The sequence below is a fragment of the Paroedura picta genome, chromosome 3 (genome assembly GCF_049243985.1).
Source record: "Paroedura picta isolate Pp20150507F chromosome 3, Ppicta_v3.0, whole genome shotgun sequence".
In the NCBI taxonomy this organism is placed as follows: domain Eukaryota; kingdom Metazoa; phylum Chordata; class Lepidosauria; order Squamata; family Gekkonidae; genus Paroedura; species Paroedura picta.
In genome coordinates this window covers 100920301-100940401 of record NC_135371.1, presented here as the reverse complement: position 1 = coordinate 100940401, position 20101 = coordinate 100920301, and the positions used below count along the sequence as shown (strand labels likewise).

The 20101-nt window shown below is 41.1% G+C and overlaps 1 protein-coding gene across 4 annotated transcripts; it reads right to left on the bottom strand.

Moving 5' to 3' along the window:
* Window positions 1-1438: 1438 nt before the first annotated feature.
* On the bottom strand, window positions 1439-13604 carry DRD1 (dopamine receptor D1). 4 transcript variants are annotated; one of them, XM_077327017.1, is made up of 3 exons: window positions 13518-13604; window positions 5796-6619; window positions 1439-5698 (listed from the first exon to the last, which is right to left on the bottom strand). In XM_077327017.1, exon 3 carries the CDS (start codon window positions 5066-5068, stop codon window positions 3725-3727), a length of 1344 nt encoding a protein of 447 aa, XP_077183132.1. In that variant the 5' UTR covers window positions 5069-5698; window positions 5796-6619; window positions 13518-13604; the 3' UTR covers window positions 1439-3724. The 4 variants fall into 4 exon arrangements, with proteins under 4 accessions (XP_077183132.1, XP_077183131.1, XP_077183130.1 ...); XM_077327016.1 differs by having other exon boundaries at window positions 13493-13580; XM_077327015.1 differs by lacking the exon at window positions 13518-13604 and adding an exon at window positions 7288-7419.
* Window positions 13605-20101: the final 6497 nt, after the last annotated feature.

Genomic DNA, 20101 nt, shown 5'->3' with positions numbered 1-20101 from the left:
CACTCTTTATTTACATGGTAACAAAATGAATAACAGTCTCCTTCCAGTCCCCTCCCTCTTCCAAATATTTTCTCTCTGTAAAATAAAGAATTATAGTAAAAAGGAATTTAAAAAACACAATTTAGAACAGAGACAACAACTGAGGCCTCCCCTCTAGCTTAGCATTAGCCTCTCTACTCCCACACGCTCATTCTGGCCATACTGCCTACCTTCCCTCCTTCCCTCGCATTTTGCTTCTGATTTCTAGCAAGCTATGCTGCGTATAGAGCTGAACTCCACTTATAATTGTACTTCCATTTGATGATACAATGATAATCTTTCAGATACACAAGAGGCTTCTCAAGTGGAAGGAACAAAAGTCTGGAAGGAAAATGTCTCTTCCCCCACCCCCTTTGTTCCCATTTCAAACTGCCAGCAGATGCAGTACTGAGACTCCTAAAGGGTTTAAAAAGACTGGGTTCATGGCTAAAATGCCACCACACACTAAGTCGAGGTGCAGGAGGAGAGGGAAGAAATGCTTGAATGAAGTGTGCTCAGAGCAGAGAAACCCAAAATTTCCCCACGATGGATGGTAACTACTTTGGTACACTTCACTCAGGTTACGTGTATGCCCAATTAAATAAAACCTGAAGAGTTTCAAGTTTCCAGAAGAGGGTTATCATACTAATATTTGGGGATATGATTTGTAGGAATAAGAGAGTGTAACTGATGTGCAGACAGAATCCACTGAGAAAAAATAAAGTCTATAGCAGGAGGATTGAAAGAACAGAATATTTCCACACAACTCTAGGGATAAAATTTTACTCTGTGGTCTCTGGTATTAGGCACATAGCCTGCAGCTCTAGTGGTCTGAATACCAAGGAATGTAAATTGAAAAGACATGAGGAGTGGGGATGGAGTTCATACAATCTATTGATCTTTGAATTGTCAAAGATCTGTGATATGTTTGAACTACTTTTTACACTCAGTGAACTCCAGAAAAACTAAGTATAATGTACTCTGGATTTCTAAGAAAAGCTGCATGCAACATATTTGCAAGCCGTGCACCATATTAATGAGAAATATATTAGACTACAGACTGGTTAAAATCCACTCTTCCATCATCTCTTTTACACATTCATTAACTTCATGATTATTTTTACAAGGTTTCAACCTACAGCTTGTTCACTTTTTGCTCAAACCAAAATGTTTCATATGTTTCCAATAGACATAATTACTCAAATGTAAATGTTGGAAATGAGGAACAAAATAAACAATTGAAAATAAGACCCAGTGTAAGATTGAAGCTTGATTGTGATAATATAATTATAGACAACGATCCACACTTGATCATTTTTGATCCCTGTGATAAGACAAACCAGAATTCATACAAAATGGGGAAAACTTCAGATTCACAAGAGAAAGCAGTGGTGGCAATTCTTCACTCAGGATAAACCTATGAAAGCATCTTTACTCACCCAATATAAAGTTTCCTCAATCCTTTATTGATCTTTGTACAGTTTGTGAAGAAAAAAATCAAAAACAGAGGGACCTTATGCCAGAATCCCCACTATAGGTCATACTCAAATAATTTATTTTTTCTGCCTGGGTGTTTCAACAAGGGAAGAAATCAATTAGATCACTCTGCAATCCAGTTTAAAGGAGAGACAGATGGATGTTCTAGTGGGACATGTTCTCTGTTGGCAAAGGCCTAAGGAAAAATAATAACAATTGTTGCAACTAGACACTCCAAAGCAAAACAAAAATGGGAAAAATGGGGAAACACTATGGCTCTTATTAAAACAATATAGCAAAGCAAAAACAGATTAATAAATGCAATGGAAATTGCTTTATTTGACCTTATATTCACAAAATAATTTTATTATACATATATGAAAGCAGCTTACAGGCAATAAAATTATGAAAACATTCACAAGACTTGAATAACACAGACCTGATTCAGGATGAATATCTTTATTAGGCTTCTATGTTTTCTCTCTTGACTTTCTCCTGACTACATGTCTTGATTAATTTTATTGATGGTTTCTCGGAAGTTTTGAATTTTGCCAACATTATCCCCACACATACACTGACCAAATGACTCTCCTGGAATGTTCTTTGTATATTAAATGCTGGTGACTGTTTCTAGAATTAGCAACTTTCATTCATTTTATTTTAGATTACCAAGGAAGGTGGCAGGAATTTGTGTTTCAATTTTTGGACATTATCTCGGCAATTTTTTTCAAAGCTGTAATGTGGGTGGGGTTTTGCTGCACCATTCACTGTCTGAATCCAAAGTAGGATTGAGGCACTATTTATCCTGCAACAAACAAAAAACTAAACTTAATTTCAGCACCACAGTACCCCATAGGTGACTTTCTGAATGAGAGACTGTAGCAAGAACACAAATGCTTTGAAAGAAGTATAGCTTCACTGAAACAGGTGGTGTAAGTTTTTTTTTCCATTTTTTAAAACATAATTTTCATGAAAACATAAGAAAAACCACACTGGAGCCTTCCAGCATCTTATTCCCCACTGTGGCCAACTAGTTGCCTCTGGGAAGTGCAGAGATAAAGATGACGAAGACATAAGGGCAATAGCCCTCCCCATTGTTTTGTCTCCAGCATCTGTCAAAATGGAAGTTGTATTTAGCTATCATAAATGTATGTAGGAGGGAGTTTTCCCCAGAATAAAACCCCAAGCTTTGAAATAAGAAAAGTCATAGATAGGGTGGTTTTATTGTACAAAATGGCAAATACTTTTCTGAGGTGAACTAAGGTGGTATTCTGGTCAAATTAATTCATCTTTAAAATTGTATTCGTATGAAAAGTAAACTATATACGGTTTCACATGCTGACAGTCAAGCAAAGTCAACATAATATGAAACTTCCAAACAAATAGCTGTAATTAGTTTTGCTTTGTTAAGGGTACAACAACGACAAGTTGTCACTCAGTCAACTCTGGTCCTATATTTTTGCAGTGCATCTCTCATTACATTGCTTTTTTAAAAAATTCACTCTGTTTGCTGTGCCTTTCTACAACTACAAGTTTTTAGATATCCCAGCAGAGCTGACTTTCCAAATACTCATTTTATAAAGTGCTGACTAGTAAACTGGTCAAAATGGATTGTTGTGAGACCCTGGAAATATCTCACTATTTTGACATATTAAAATAAGATAAATAGATTTGTTGTAACATGTGAAAAAATAGCAATTTTAAATAATAAATAAATAAAGCCAGTATTGACACATTTGTCTGCTATTAAAAAATATTCCACTCTTGTTATAAGGCTTGATGTTCAGAAATCATTTATAAAGGCATTACCTACTCTGCCAATGCACTCAACTTTTCTCACAACCCAGAAACACCCATGAACAACCATGTTAGTCAAATGGAAACCTTATGTTTAACTTAATACATTTTAGCCATAGAGTAAACTTTATTTGCTTCCACCAGTTCAGTTTCAGCATATATAGATACAGCTGAAATTGTTTTCTTTGCAACTATACTGTGTCTATATCTTAGATCCATTTCCATTCAGGATGAACAACACAGAACAACTTTGGAATACAATGTTATGTAAACTGGAAATCCTTGTTTTAAATTTTATGGTTTATATCAAACAGTAGTTAATTTGAGCTCTGGCTTTTCACGTGATGGCTTTAATTCTTAAAATAACATACTTTCTCAAGTCAAACACCATGATTATCTTTCATATATTATTACAATTTGATAGTTTTACCATTTAGGTTTTGTGTTGACCATTTTGCGTGATGGGAGTGATCTTTTCCAAAGAAACATCAGCCTCAAAATCCAAGAAACCTGATAAGGCTGGAGACATTTTCTCCCCCATCTCCTCTTCTTTTTTCATAATGTCATCATCTTCTGGACATATAACAGCATGAGGGATCAGATAAACCAAATTACAATCTTTGGGACTAGATCCTCTGGGTTCAAACTGGCTGGAAAAGGCTACGCCCCCATTATTGTTTATACTAACTGTCTCTATGGCATTACTGGAAGCAGGACAGAGTCTGTAGCATCCCAAGAGGGTGGAAAATGCCTTGCGGAAGTCTGCATTAAAGGCATAAATGATGGGGTTCAGTGAAGAGTTGGCCCATCCAAACCAAACAAAAACATCAAAAGTGGTCGAACTAATACAAAAAGGTTCGGCTCCCCTGGATGGTATACCAGGCTCACAGAAGGGGACCATGCAGTTCAGTATGAAAAAAGGTAACCAGCAGCACACAAACACCCCCATTATCACTGACAACGTCTTTAAGACTTTTGTCTCTCTCTTGAAGGACATTTTGAAGGAACTTTCTGGTTGCTGACTGTCCATGCTGTTCCCATTGCCAGTGGTCGTCTGGCAGTTCTTCGCATGCACGGCGGCTCTTTCCAAGGCTGAAATGCGCCTTATTTGTTTCTGAGCAATCCGGTATATCCTTGTGTAGGTGACTATCATGATGGCCACTGGGATGTAAAAGCTAATGAGAGAGGAAGAGATGGCATACATCCGGTTTAAACTGGAGTCGCAGTTGCCCATGGCTACACCTGGGAAGCTAGCATTGGAGTCTAAAAAGCTTGCAGTCTTAGCCTTGTGCCAGTTCAGTTGCACTGGAATGAAGGAGATCAGCACAGACAAGGTCCACGCCACGCTGATCATGATGAATGCTGCCTTGGGGGTCATTTTCCTCTCATACCTAAATGGACTGGAGATGGCCCAGTATCTGTCCACGCTAATGACACAGAGATTTAAGATAGAGGCTGTAGAGCACATGATATCAAATGCTACCCAGATGTTACAGAATGATCCAAAAGGCCAGAAGCCAGCTATCTCTGCGACAGCTTTCCAGGGCATGACCAGGACTGCTACTAAAAGGTCTGAGACAGCCAAAGAGATCACAAAGAAGTTGGTCACCTTCGACCTCAGATGGCGAAACCTAATTACCGCTGCACAAACCAGGGTGTTCCCTAGGAGCGTGGAGAGAATTAGCAAAGAGAGGAAGCAGCCAGTGAGGATTCGGAAGCAAGAATCCCTTTTCACAAGCAACCCTGCCCCATCCATAGTGGTGTTGTTCCAAGTCATATTTTCTCCTGAGGCAATATCATATCATGGGGTTTTGTGATGACATCAGCTCTTGTCCTTGCAGAGCTCACAAAGTAGACATCAGGTGTCCGTTAATTACTCACCACCAGGCAGATCGCTAAGACTGGTGCTATAGTCTCTTCACCCTGGGGAGAGATCCCATCATCCTCAGGAATCTCATTAAGATACATCAGCTGCTCTGTGGCAAGTAGCTAGAACTGACTATCACAGTCATGTTTTTGCAGTGAGCCCTTCTGAATTTCAACCTAAAATAGAATATTCTAATGGGAACAGGCCAACAGGGAAGTCCTCAGAGAATCCTGTATGAATAAACTCAGCTGACCAGGGGCACAATCACTTTGCTGCATTCACGTATTCCCAGTCAAGCTATTGATTCAGCTTGTCCAGTGTCCATTTAACTAGCCCTTCAGATCTATCGAAGCATAACACATTAAGTCCTTTTGTTTCTAATTTAATTTTCCATCCCTCTAATTGGCAGGACATTTTTTAAATACCCTTCCAGCCTTCGTACCTTTCTGCTATGAAATTAAAACGTCAGGGCTCTCTCTTTAAAGGTAGCCTCAGGAATCAACTCCTCATATTGTTCCACACTGTTTAAGATTCACAGTCCTAGAGGCAAAGAAAATAAATTTACATTTTAAGACATTTCATGCAAAAGAAACCACAAGTTCACTTGTCTTTTTAAAGGGGAAATTCTGAGTCCTACCTTTTTATGACTGATGCTGTGTTCCAGTCCGGGAAAGAGCCTTTTTCTGTTCACTTGATTTAGAGTTTGGATTGCATAGCACAGCATAAAGATACACTCACAGCAGGCAGGTGGCATCACCTCTGGTGTAATCTTCTGTTGCCGTGAAGGGTAGAGAGAGACACGTGGGCCAGCAGGTGTTAATTTTTCAGCAAAAACCACCAGACCTGACTTTTCAAGATTGCTTCTGCAAAACTCGTCTTCCAAGTGCAAGGGCAAGCGCCTTCAATTTCCAGCCATCCCTTTATGATTCATGTGCAAACTCATCACCCAAGTCACACTTTGTACATCCCATTGAAGTGGCCCATCAGGATGTAATCACCCCAAAGCAAAGGCACAATATTCCCAGCTCTCTGGCAAAGATCATGGAGATGCTTTGGTCGCTTCTTAGTCTTCATTGGAAGAAAGAAATAAAAAGGACCTGAGCACAAATCCCTTTGGCCCCTGATGTAGACTTCCCACTGGTATGAGTGCAGTGCTAAGTTAGCTTCGGTTCTTTGTTGTCAAGCTACTTTTCCATGGCTCTCTGAGAAGAATCCACATTCCAGCTACATCTCATGGGATTAGGTCAGACTCATAATCCCTCTGCCTTTACAAATGCCCAGATACAGCAGTCGCTTCAGGGTCTCCTGCTCTGAACCCTAGGATTTATATCTCTGCTTTTAGGCACTCTCTCTTCATCCTGCTGAGCCAGGAACCTGGGCAGCACAGGCTTCTTTCTTCCCAAGAGAGGAGATAACGACATCACCTTGCTCTGAAAGGTCGCTTTGCTTTGGGTCTCTTTCCTGCATCGCCAAAGAGAAGACAAATCGTGATATGAGACTGTGACGCTAATAACAGAAGGCACGCAAGTAAACATCCTTAAAATCCAAGAAGCACAGCACGTGCAATCTTTTTTGTTACTCTTCTGTAGTATGTAAACATATGCTGTATTCCATTTATTCTAAACCCATGCAAAGGAGAAGCTGGGAGATCATCCAAGCATTCAGACTTCAAGCATGCCTTATTACCTGCAACTATCTACAATTTTATCGGCCTCCATGGGATTTTCTCACCCTTCCAAAATAGTCAGGGTGTGTTTGGCTATCCCGGTAGTCAATGAGCATGGACAACAATTACATTGCTTTGCCCAAAACATAAGACATACAGGAGACCCAGGAGGTATTCAGTACACATAAGCACTCCATTTGTAGTTATATTTTATATATGTGTGCTTAATATGCATAAATGTGTAAAGATACTTACAACACGCCCTGACAAAAATATAAGTACCAGCATAATAAATCTCCTAAGCAGCAATCTGCTAAAAACAAATGCTACAGAAATATACACACATCAGTGGAATTGAGCTCCCGCATCTAGCCCCGAACCCCAACTCCCACAAATAAAACACACATAATTTGAACTGACACCAAGGTTTGAGCTTTGTCTCTGCCCTCTGGCGTGAACTTACCAACAGAGAGACGTCATTTGTCCCACAGTACATCTGTTGCGGGATGCTGATGTTACAGGCACCCAGCCGAAAGAACAACACTCACCTCATCTTTTTGCTGCTGGTTTATTTCTGGTTTCCCTTCTCTCCCCCTCCTTCCCTACACACATACACAACCACTTTATTTCTTTGAAATTCATTGTTCACTAACTTCCAGCCACTCAGGCTTCTGTGTGGGCTTGGCTCCCTCTACTGGCAAAATGAGCTCTACTTCCTAACATTAATGGACAGTTTTTTTCACAATTTACAATTTAGGCATTTACAATATACCTTTTTGCAGCTAAAGCACCCACCCAATGAGGTCAAGAAACAGATCAACAAAGCCAGAAGGATACCTAGAGAAAGCCTGTTAGAAGATAGACCAAAAAGAGACAATAACAGAACACCACTAGTGGTTATATATAGTTCTCAACTCAAAACAATTCAGTGCATCATCAGTGACTTACAACCTCTACTGGAAAATGACAGTTCTCTTTCCCAAGCACTGGCAGGCCATTCTTTTTTGGAACACAGAACTCCCCCCCCCCCAAATCTCAAACAATTCCCCACCCACAATACATCTAATTTGAAAATGGGCATTGGCACCAGAGGTTGCAACAAACCCAGATGCCAAGTTATACAATGACACAATAACTGGACCTAACAATATCACCTACACCATCAAAGGCTTATTCACATGCTCATCTTCTAACATGGTATATGCCTTTAAATGCCAACAATGCCCCTGTGTTCCCTACATAGGGCAAACAGGTCAAACCCTCTGCCAAACAATAAATGGGCACAAGTCTGACATCAAAAATCACAGGACTGAGAAACCTATAGGGGAACACCTCAACCTTCCAGGACAATCAGTGAGGGTCCTCACAGTAGCTGTTTTATTGCAAAGGAACTTCAAGAACAGACTGGAAAGGGAGATTGCAGAGATGCCAGTTATTACAACACTCAAAACAATGGAATCTCCTGGACTCAAAAGGGATGTTGGTTTCTTATCTCACTACATATGCTAACCTCATTCAACTCTTATATCTCTATTATTTACAATCCCCTCTTCATTTCATTTCGGATAATGGGACTGTATGTAATGTAATTTAGAATCTAATTCCCTGATCTTCGGACAGGAGAACAAACGCAGCAGGGCTTGTCACTTGTGGGGATGCTTCCATGCTTGGGTGGAGACAGATGGGTTTAGCAACAAGTCTCTTTTAATTACTCCTTTCCACAACTGGGAAAGCATCTGCCATTAATCACTAACCTTAACCCCTATGTTTTTGTGAATGACAATTGAAACCAAAGGACAGATTTTGTTATTCTAGCAGGAAACTATCCAATCTTCATCATCATGCTGCATGTTTGTTGTGATGCTGTTTACTAATTTACTCTCTCCTTATATGTATACTCTTATGATTTTGTTCCATTGTCTGAGGAAGTGTTCCTGCGCACAAAAGCTTACGCCTTGAATAAAATTTGGTGGTCTGAAAGGTGCCACTTGACTCACATTTTGTTCTGCTGCTTCAGACCAACATGGCTACCCACCTTAATCTATATTAATGGATATTGTGTTTCATTTTGTATTCCTTGTATTACTATATATTGGGGTGGAAAGGATGAGAGTGAGAGAAAAGAAGAAAGTACACATTACTCCCAGCATACTTACAGTGCCATTCAATGCACACTTAACTGGGAGTAAGCCCCACTGAATAAAACGTGACATAGTCCTGAGTAAAACTGAACTGGTGGTAACTTTGATCAACAGAAAATCATCTTTTTCTCTATACAGCTTTAGCCCTGCACTTTCATGGCTTGAAGTAAGGAGGTGTAAATCTGCCAGTTTGCTACCTCTCTTTGGTAGATGACATCTAATATTATATTTATGCAAGTCTGTGATGCTTGTCTCTTGAAACAGAGAATTTCTACATATGGGAGGAGGTTCATAAAATTGTAACCACTGGTCTTGTGCATGACCTTAATGTTTTCAGAGTCATATCTACATGCACTTTCTATGCACTCACCCCTAATTTTTTAGGCTCTTTAATATACACATAATGTGTTCAGAGCCTTTGATCTCTGGGGACCTTGAAGGCATGAAAAGGAGGCACAGCCAGAAAGCAGTGCCAGTAATCCTGGCATCATATCAATCATGCAGAAAACAATGTCCACACAGGGCTTGCAACATGTATCCAAAGGAAAGAGACAGCGAGTATAATACTGCCATTAGACATAATCCCAGCCTCATTCCTTATCATGTATTGAAAATGTGTACATACAGGACTACAGTTAATTAAGAAAGGCTATGCACTCATTTAATCATTTATGCACCCATTTGGTTGCCAGAGTTTCCCCAACCCCCAAGTTTTCTGGGCCCTGCAATGGATGCATGTTTGGCCACCCATAACTGGCAACTGAAGCACAGGTTAGAGCACATTGCTTAAGATCCCTGTGATTAGAAAGTAATGTCAGGATTTAGAAACCCTAAATACAATTAGAAGAAGCAGTGCCACCTCTTTTAACCTCTGAAGCAGAAGGAAAAATGATCCTTCTTATGTCTAGCATGGGGTAGTAGTTAAGAATGTTGGCCAAAAGGCCAGATTAGATATGACTTCCAAATGCATGAGAGTCAGCATATGACAGAGTGGCAGGAGTGTTGGACTTGCCCAGGAAGACCTCAGTTGAGGGGCTTGCCTAGCCATGAAGTTCCATTGAGCTTGCTGACAGGGCTGTTGTGAGCATAAAGTAGGAGCAACCTATATAGAGGTCTCTGAGCTCCTTAAAGTATAGATGGACTAAAAATGTGATTGAATAACAGATATATTAACCCAATGGGCTAGATCCAGACTACAGTTTTCATTAATGGATGTGGTGTGGTACTTCCTATCAATTCCGCCTTCTTGCTTCAAATTCCATATTTGACTCTCATACTGTTCCTGAGGGTCTCTTATTCCCCCTGGGCCAGGCTTGATTACAACATTGGTTGGGGGGGGAATACTTGAAGCCCATTTGTGCACATGGAACTAATTGTCAGGTTCAATGGATCCCAATCCTTATGCCAAATATGTGAACCATGCATGACAATAATATGTTGAAAATGCCACTGATTCTGTGCTGAACAGGATCCTGTATCAAAGCAGTTAATGCAGAAATCCATCTTCCCCCACTCAGCCAAAAAAAATCCTAGGGCATTAATCAATCCTCAGTCTCATATTTTAGAGCATCTCTCTTTTAATTCCAGAGTTTTTCTGAAAATCAGTGTTTCATTCCAGTAGACTTTAAATGACTAAACTTTCAAGCCGCTTCAAACAGCAAGCCTTCAGAATTCCAACATGGAGTGATATTGACTTTTTAAACACTCTTCAAAAACCTAATAGAAAAATAAAAATTCTAAACAGACTTTTGAGCAGAAGAGATCCTTGCGATCTAATGAAGGGGGTAGCACAGCCACTCAACTGTCCATGTGGTGATAGGGAAACCAGCACATAGATCCACTCACCCAGAGGACAGTGGGAGAATGGCCAATGGCCAGAGAATGCTAAAGCTAAAGCTCCTGGGTAGAATTTGCGCTCACATTTTTTCCCACTGTAAATCTTGCCAAATTCTTGTCAATTTGAACCTGTATTTACAGCCTTCCTTTCCCCCAGTTTTCAACACATCACCCTTCTGTATTTGCATTGTCCCAATTTTCTGTCTCCTTCTGCTTGATAGTCGGGGGAGGGGGTTGGGTGAAGCTCCAGCTGGCATTAAAGGAGCGCAAGGCTGGAGAGTGCTTTATTTCCTGCCTTTTGACTCCTGAATCTACAGCCAGAGCAAACTGGGGGAAGGGCAAGTCTTTATTTTCCTCCAGGAGTGACGGAGGTGGGGGGAGGCAGCAGAGAAGGGAAATTAAATCCAAGCGGTAAATCTCTGCTCATATTTTACCCTATTATAGTTGTACCTTGCTTGGCTGTATTTGCTTCTTATTGTTTTATGCCAATAAAGGTTTATTATTATTATTATTATTATTATTATTATTATTATTATTATTATTATTATAAGTGTGGGTTTTTGGAGCACTATCACTTTAAAACAGATCCCAAAATGAGGGCAAAAATAATTCCTGCGAGGGAATGGCACTTGGGAACCAGGCAATCTTTGAACTGATGCCCTGACCAATCAGCAACAGACCACTTTGCTATGTCAACATTGGAGGTGCTGGGAAGAAAGTTCATATGGCAAAATGCAGTAATCTACACTTAATACTGGGGCTTTCAGAGCAGCTTTCTCAAAGGTAGTGAGTTATATCCACTCCTGGATATCACAGGGGAAAGGTAGTGTCACCACAGATTAATCATAGATGTTGCAGAGGGAAAATTTAAAGAACTAAATATCAAAATGGAAAATCGAATAACATGCAGATTAATTTACAAATCAAAGTTTAAGTTGTCACATCCCATAATTGCTGGCTGGTCACAGAAATGGCAGTAAAGGAAATATGCCCTCCTGCTTGTAGTCAAACGGGTAAAAAGCAAACATATTGGGGTTAACACACAAACTAGAATGTGGTGCTAGAGCTTGATAAACTAAACAGAGACAATTACTCAAACCATGGTTTATAACACTATCTGAAGGCAACCTCTGTCTCTGTGTGACTCACACCTGAGAATTCAGAGAACAAAGCTTTCAAAAACACATTCATTGATAATATATATAATCCTGATATGCAGAAGTATTCTGCAGGATCTGGGGATATTTCAGAATCAAAACCTGTGATTTTCTTTTGTTTTGCTCCCTGGCAGTCAAGTTAGTTTTAACCAAAATGTATACATATATACTACATAAGTAAGTAGACAGTTAAAAGTAAATCTCCTGTGCCTGCATCACAACCTTGCTCCAGCGAGGCTCATAAATAAAGACTTAAGAAACCACAGATAGGGTGTAGGAGGGGGGGTTAACTGTCATGAAAGAACAAATAAACTCACTGAACTGTCATGCACAATCAGAGATTAATTCCCCAGGGTTTAGCATTGGTACAGTTGCTTTTATGCCATCCATAATTTTTCTTAATGTCAGTTAGAACAGATAATGCCCAGCTAACCTTGAGGAGCTAACAGCAATGCTTGTTTCAATCTGTTGTTTAAAATGCAAAAAATAGTCCCATAGCATATGTTTTTTCTTCCTACAGCTTATGAATTGGTCCTTTCAGCATAATGCACATCATCCCTGAATAAAGAACATGGTATCAGGCAGTGAGAAAACATAATTACTAATCTCCATTAAATTCTTTATGGGCTATTTGGTGGGATAACATGCATATAATAAAATACATATTAGGCATCTTCCCCTTTGCAGCTGTAAACTACATTCATTTTCCAAAATGCAATAGTAAGTCTTCAACACGGCTCTGTTTAGACATTAAGCAAAATTGTGATTTAATTCCATTAACAGTTTAGTGTGATCAACTGAACACAGCCCATATTATTAACTATATTAACTGGGATTGGAAGTCAAGGTGTGCTGTTGATTTATTTAACCACAGTTAGTCAATTAAGATCTTGTCACAGTTAGACAACTATGATTCTTTACAATATACAGAAGCAGCAATCTTGGCTTGTTTGCCACAGTCCTCACCATAATATAGGTAGTGGGGAGGAGAGGGGAAATGGCAGAGTAGAGGAGGGAACTTCCAAGAAATAGCCTATTGGAAACTGAATATGTTATGAAATGTTAAGAGCAGGCAAGAATCGGTTAAAGAAATAAAGGAGAAGGATAAATCCGATGCTCAAGTCCTTGAGAATTAATAAAATCCAGACGATAGAGGAATTAGGGAGATGCATGTAGGAGTTCCAATTCTTTTCCCCTCCCATGATTCATTGCAGTTCCCCTAATGCTAAACTGGCCAAGTCCTATTCAGGTAGCAAAAGCAGCACAATGGTACTAGGTACAAAGATGAAAAGGGGTTCTGCATATCGGAGGGAATGCCCCAGTATACCGAAAAATACAAATATCCCCATCAATGGCAGTAAAGAGTATTGAGCTTGTGCAATATAACCACACAGGCATGAAAGTAAAACAATGAGAAAAAGTGCAGTCTCAACCCCACAGTGCCCATTATCACAATGAAGCGGTTATAAATAAGGGCACAGAGTAGTCGAACATTATAAACATTACAAAATAAACAGTATGCAAAACAACACACCTCCCAACCTATTCAGACACCTTACTCTGCAGCTGTCTTCTTACAAGAGCCAGAAGATCGGCCATCTCCTGCTCAGTCAGCCAGCCTGCATGTAACACTTTTTCTATATGCCCCCTTTTGCTTGCTTTGCCTGAGCTCCGTGTCCTCCCAGATGAATAGCAGGGTCCCTGCTATTAATCCCATAATGGAGCTCACTGGGGGTGGGCCCAGCGGCTTACCCTGCTCCTTGTTAGCTCTATCCCTTGCTGAATTGGGTCACATCTGCCCAGGCTCGCTCTCAGTCATTCTCTCTCTCTCTCTCTCTCTCTCTCTCTCTCTCTCTCTCTCTCTCTCTCTCTCTCTCTCTCTCTCTCTCTGGCAAATTAAAATAAGAGAAGGGACAGAGCACCAGCCTGGTGGGGAGCTGAGCAGCACAATTCTATCATATATCTAATTCCAAACCAGGCTATAGAGGAGCTGATCAATCTACAGTGATGCTGGGAACAAATAGAGAGACTTCTCTACGAACCTGAAGTAAGTCCTAGGTTTGCAGAATTATCTAATATGTAAGAGTGGCAATGGGGGAAGAATTGTGGGGTGCCGCAGGGGGTGATACTCTCCCCATGTTTTTTGACATCTATATGCACCCTCTTGCAAAGTTGATCTAGAGTTTTGGGCTGAGCTGTTACCAATATGCAGATGACACCCAGCTCTATCTCCTCATAAATGCTGTTATGTGTGACTGGACCCCACTCAATAGACTGGAATACTCTCCCCAATAACCAGTGGCACCCCTCAACAGTCTAGGCTTATGCCAAAGCCAGACACTGTGTTCATAGTCTGCCAAGACCCAGATGGGCCAGACTCAATCTTCTCTTCAGCTTGCTTGGCCCGGGAATGGCAGTCTCTAATTATAAACAAATAAAATAAATATAAGAAAAGATCATTTGTGGGTTAAATATCCCTCAAATAATAGAAAGAAGGCCTAAAGAATAAAGTCTGAGTCTGGCGGCACCTTTAAGACTGGAACCATAACAATCCAACTGATGACATTTAAGACCTTCAAAGGTTGAATGTCTGTATAAATGTTAAAATTATAAAACTTGGATTGTGCACAATTTTAAAACCCTTAGAAATTAAAACAGCCCATAGGCTATTGCAAAACAGTGTTCTATGCATTATCAGTGGTCCCCAACCTTTTTATCACCGGGGACCACTCAACGCTGGGGACCACTCACCTGGGACCACTCAACGCCTTTTACTGAGGCCCGGGGGGGGGGTAGTTTACTCCTCTACTCTCAACCACTGCCCTAGCGCTCTCTGATCACTATGGTAATGTTTAAACATCCCTTCAAAATAAGATACAGACACGCCACAACAATGAAGTGTGTTGTAAAGGGCTGGGGGGGGATGAAGTAAAGGGCCGGGGGGGGAGTGAGAAGGCATCCTTCAGGGCCCACCTCCAATTAGTCAAAGGACCACATGTGGTCCGAAGCCCACAGGTTGGGGATCGCTACATTATATGAACCAATAGAAAGATGCATTTTGGCCTTTAGAGGGCCTTCTTCAAAGGCCTGGTTTTAACACACACGTTCATTACATATGCATGTATAGCAGCCAATAAAAGCTCCAAAGTAAGAGCTATAAAGTATTAGTCAATGAATGAAGATATCTATTTATCAGTCATCAGGAGAGGCTGCCATAAATGTTAATGGTATGTTCTCTTATTAGTGCATGTATTGTATTGAGTACTGTAATGAGTGAAGTGCTTAGTTTCCATTTGTTTGGGTTGAATTCCAAGGGGAAACATAGTGAAGGAATAAAAGAGGTCAAAACTGAATATTAATAGTATTCTTAATTGTGGAATGCTGAGAATAATTAATTCTCCATCCAGTTTGGTGTAGTGGTTAGGAGTGCGGACTTCTAATCTGTCATGCCAGGTTCGATTCTGCACTCCCCCACATGCGCTAGCTGGGTGACCTTGGGCTCGCCACAGCACTGATAAAACTGTTCTGACTGAGCAGTGATATCAGGGCTCTCTCAGCCTCACCCACCTCATAGGGTGTCTGTTGTGGGGAGAGGAAAGGGAAGGCGACTGTAAGCTACTTTGAGCCTCCTTCAAGTAGAGAAAAGCAGCATATCATAACCAACTCTTCTTCCTTCTTCATCTCATCTCAAGCATGGAGGTGACCTTACAACAGCTTCTTCTTTGAACTGGGGTGATGGGCTATGTAGAGGTAACTCTCTTGTTAACTCAATTTTTCCCTTGTCCACAGACCAGAGAAAAATATTCTAAATTACTTTATATTCTACTATGCATTATATTACATTAAAACCTATTATCTCAAAGGTCAACTCCTTCCCCTGCTAATTCACTCCACTCCCTATATGGCCCATTATGTATGGAGGGGAAGGTCTACATTCGGGGTGAAATGGTGTTGCCTAAAATCACCGATAATGCACGGCGCCGGCTGCAACTGGCCGCAGATTCGGTGCATGCTGCCAAAAAAGCCGCGTTAGCACAAAGCGGAAGAAAGCAGAGCTTCCGAGTGACCAAGGCACAACCAGAAGCGGCACCGGGGTTGCCGCATGCATAATCGGTTACTCGGGTTGTGCTGCCATTGCGTCCAGTCCCGTGCGTAAGCGGTTTGCTTCGCATCTTCCCCCTCCACATTTTCCATGTGACCCGAAATCGCCGTTTCGGTGGCCGTGCATAATAGGCCTAAGCGAGGCTAAAATGGACACCAGCTCTTCAAGATTTAGTCAATGGGCGATTTCAGTTCAGGCTCAAACTAAAACAAGCCTTGTCCCACAAAGACTCTCCTTCAAAGATCATATATCTATATAAAATGATTTTATCAGCTCTTGAGTTCCGTCAAAATCTACTGGTAATTCTTCATCAACGTACTCTTGGTTTGATGCAAATTGCTACGCTCAGAAAAACATATATGTTAACTTTTTCATAAATTGCATTCTAGATACTCCATCAAGCTAGCATCTAGGTATTTTGAGATCAGAAGAGAATGCCAACTTCTCTGATCCCAAAAAGAATATGAGCATTCCACGACTGTTGATGGTGGTCAGATCAAGAAATATAAAAGATTTCTGGGCTGTGATCTTTGATCTAAATGCTACAATTAATATGACCCAATCCACTTCCATTCCTGCTGCAAATTGGGTTGAACACTACTCTTCAATGAATTCAGAATCACATGATTGCTGCCATGATTCTGCAAACCAAAGTGTAACCATCTTGGATTTTATTTAACTAGCTTTCCTGCTTTGGCCTTCTGTAAACTGTATTTCTGTAATGCTTTGTTCTTCTTTGCAACATTATCAGGCAGTCTTATCTTTTTAAGTGGCGGTAGCTAGTGGAACCAAGGTCAAGGAGGTTTGGGTTATCATCTTGGCTGTTTTCCCGGACGGCACCTGGACATGGGAGGAGGAACCCTCACTGGGAGTGAAAACATTTTTGGGCGGGAAACTTTGGGGTAAAAATATTGTAATTTGAAAGTGCAAGCCAGTTTCAGCTTTGAATGTCTAAGGTATTGATCTGCTTGGAAAATAAAACACTTTCTTTTAAAGAAGTAGTTGTTTCCAGTCTGTCAACCTGACAAATGAGCTGCCACTGATGGAAGTCTCAAAGGATCTTCCAATTCCCACTAATATTCCTGTCTGGCCTCCTGTGATCCAAGAAGAGATTTTGAACCTTATTACCTCTCGGAAGTCAAGTAAGGCACCTGGCGATGATGGCGTTCCTGCTGAGTGAATTAAAAAAATACCCTAAATGGTGGTCTGAACCACTGGCACACTTGTTTATCCTGACTGATAAATTTGGAATTCTCCCGAACTCATGGCTAAACTCCATCATTGTTCCAATATTTAAGAAAGGTAATCCTAACTTACCCAGTAACTATCACCCCATAAGCTTGCTGTCTGTTTGGGGGAAACTTTATTTCAAACACCTTCAGGGACGATTACTAGAGTGGATGGCTACCCACAATCTACTGGGAAAGGCTTTAAACCTGGCCACACTTCTCTTGATCATTGCCTTAAACTGCTCTTCTTGGTGGAGATGTACTTCCATCATCTAAGTGTCAAATTATACATAGCCTTCACTGCTTTATGGGGAGCCTTTGACTCCATCAACAGACCATTACTATGGAATAAACTAGCCCACCTTGGAATGGAGAAGCATCTGCTTTTCTTGATTCACAAATTGTATTAATCAAACAGCTGCCAAGTAAGATTCCCTAACTTCTAAGATACCTCTTCTTAAAGGGGTGAAACAAGGCTGTCTTTTAGCTCCATCTTTACTTCATCTATTTCTAGCAGACCTCCTTACTCATCTAGCAAATTTGGAGGGACATGCTCCTAAGCTAAATTCCCAATCTGTTCCCTTACTGCTTCATGTTGATGGTACCATGTTGCTTTCCTCCAAGATTAGCCTCCAGTGTCTACTATCAGCCTTCAACAGTCTGGTGTAGTGGCTAGAAGTAGGATGTGTCTCTATAATGATTTCCCCTCTAGTTAATTTTATTAGCCACTAACTTTTAATTCTTATTTTAAATGTCCTATAAATGCTTCATTTAGTTTAATTCATATTCTAAGTTTGTTATATCCCTCGTTCCATGTTTAGATTTTATTACTACTTTTACAAATACATATTTAAGAGGGCAAAATCACTGGGCAATTGTTCTCTGTGCAGGGCCTGTTCCAGATTTGGGAAGGCCTTTGGCACACAGTACCTAGGGACCATCTTTCCTCCTCAGGCTACCACCATGACCTCTGCTTTTGCTTTCCTTCTAGCCGACTCCCATCCCCACCTGCCTGTGTGTCCTTTGTTCCCCTGCCTGCTTGTGAGTCTCCACACTGACTGTATGTTAATGGTACTGGATGGTGAATACACATCTCTGATGGTGCTGGATGGTGGATACACATCTCTGGTCATGCTGGATGGTGGGTACAGATGGGAACTCCACCATTGCGCCTGCCAGGAGTACATTACCCACACCCTGCATCTCCTTCCCTGGCATTATAAGAACAGGGGGCTCTGTAAAAGTGGGTCTTGCCAGAAGCCATGGGCCCTGACAGTGACCCCATCTCAAGGTATGCTAAGGCAGCTTTGTTACGTGCTTCTTTTCCCATCAGGTATCACCCCCCCCCCCCAATGAAGCAACAGTCCCGGTGTTACCCGAGAGGTAGCCCATAATGGAAGGGTGCCTCACACAGAGATATCTTCATGCACAGAAGCCCATGACTGGACTCTGAGCAGGTTGGCACACACAGAAACCAGCCTGGCAGAGACTGACTATGGAGTCAGTAGGGCCCCTTAAGAAACCTAGGAAGCCAGGCTAAGGCTCCATCTTGTTTGGGCTTCACTAGATTTCTTACATTTCCTCCTTGCCCAACTGACTGAGCTAAATGTGCACGTTATCTAAATCACCCCCCCCCCCAGCCAAAGACCATTAGACTATCTACAGGAAAGGAATATCCCTTCAAGGTACTAACTGCAACTTGGTTTGTCTCTCTTGCCCAGTGTAATTTCTGTCTAGCACCATCTCTTATCCCCAAATGTCTTCCCCCAGTCCTTCCTGATAAAACAAAGACAAGGCCATTAGCCACACATTACACCTAGCCAAGGTATTATTCTACTTGATGAGATTACTCCACACCTCCCACTCTAGTGACCTCACAGTTCAAACTCACCTATCAGGTACTCATAATATCAGAGACCAATCATGGACCTCCCAGTGGGCAGTCTCTGGGGCTGGCCCGGGAATTTCAAACACTATATCAAGCCTTGTGCACACCCTGTGTGTGTGTGTGTGTGTGTGCTGTTCCTTCCACACCCGGCATCCTGTCCACCCCTGATGTCGTCAACCCTGTATTTTGGCTGCTTGGATCCAAGAAAGGTGCAGTATCTTGAACTTGTCCCCCTGTAGAACTTAGTGTAACTTGTCCTCCTGTAGAACTTAGTGTAACTTGTCCTCCTGTAGAACTTAGTGTATGTATGGTTTTTGCTTCTGTGTGTGTTTTGAATGTAACCCTGATATTTTCCCCAAATAAATCCCCTGAGTGTAAGCTTAATTGTCTTCTTCATTTAAAAAGGGTTTCTTCCAGGGAAAGGACCCCGTAAAAATTGGTAGTAAAGATCCTGTGTTACCCAGCCTCTTGCTATCCCCAGCAATTTGGGTAACACCGGAATCATCACACATACTATATTTGTGTGACATTACAAGTTTTATTTGGTCATGCTTTCTTTATGTTCATTGTGTGTGTGTTTAATATAATTAGTTCTTTTGAAAGTATTTATGGTAGCAAATACAAATAAACCTGAATTTGCAATTAAATGACACACAGCAGTCTGTTTTGCAACACGGTACCTGGCTGTTTCTTTCACTTTTCTGAAAAATCACTTTGCCTGTCAGCAGCCAGTGTGTGGCTATGTGTATAGTTAGTTCACTACTGGTTGGGATGGCTGGGAAACATCAGTAAAGCTTATGTAAACCTCTCAACAGGTTTTAAATTCTAGCATTTTATGCACTGTGAGTCCTGTGATATTAATAAAACTCTCTGAGGCATTTTCCCACTGAAAGAACCTCTGTGATTTAGTACTGATTTATCCCT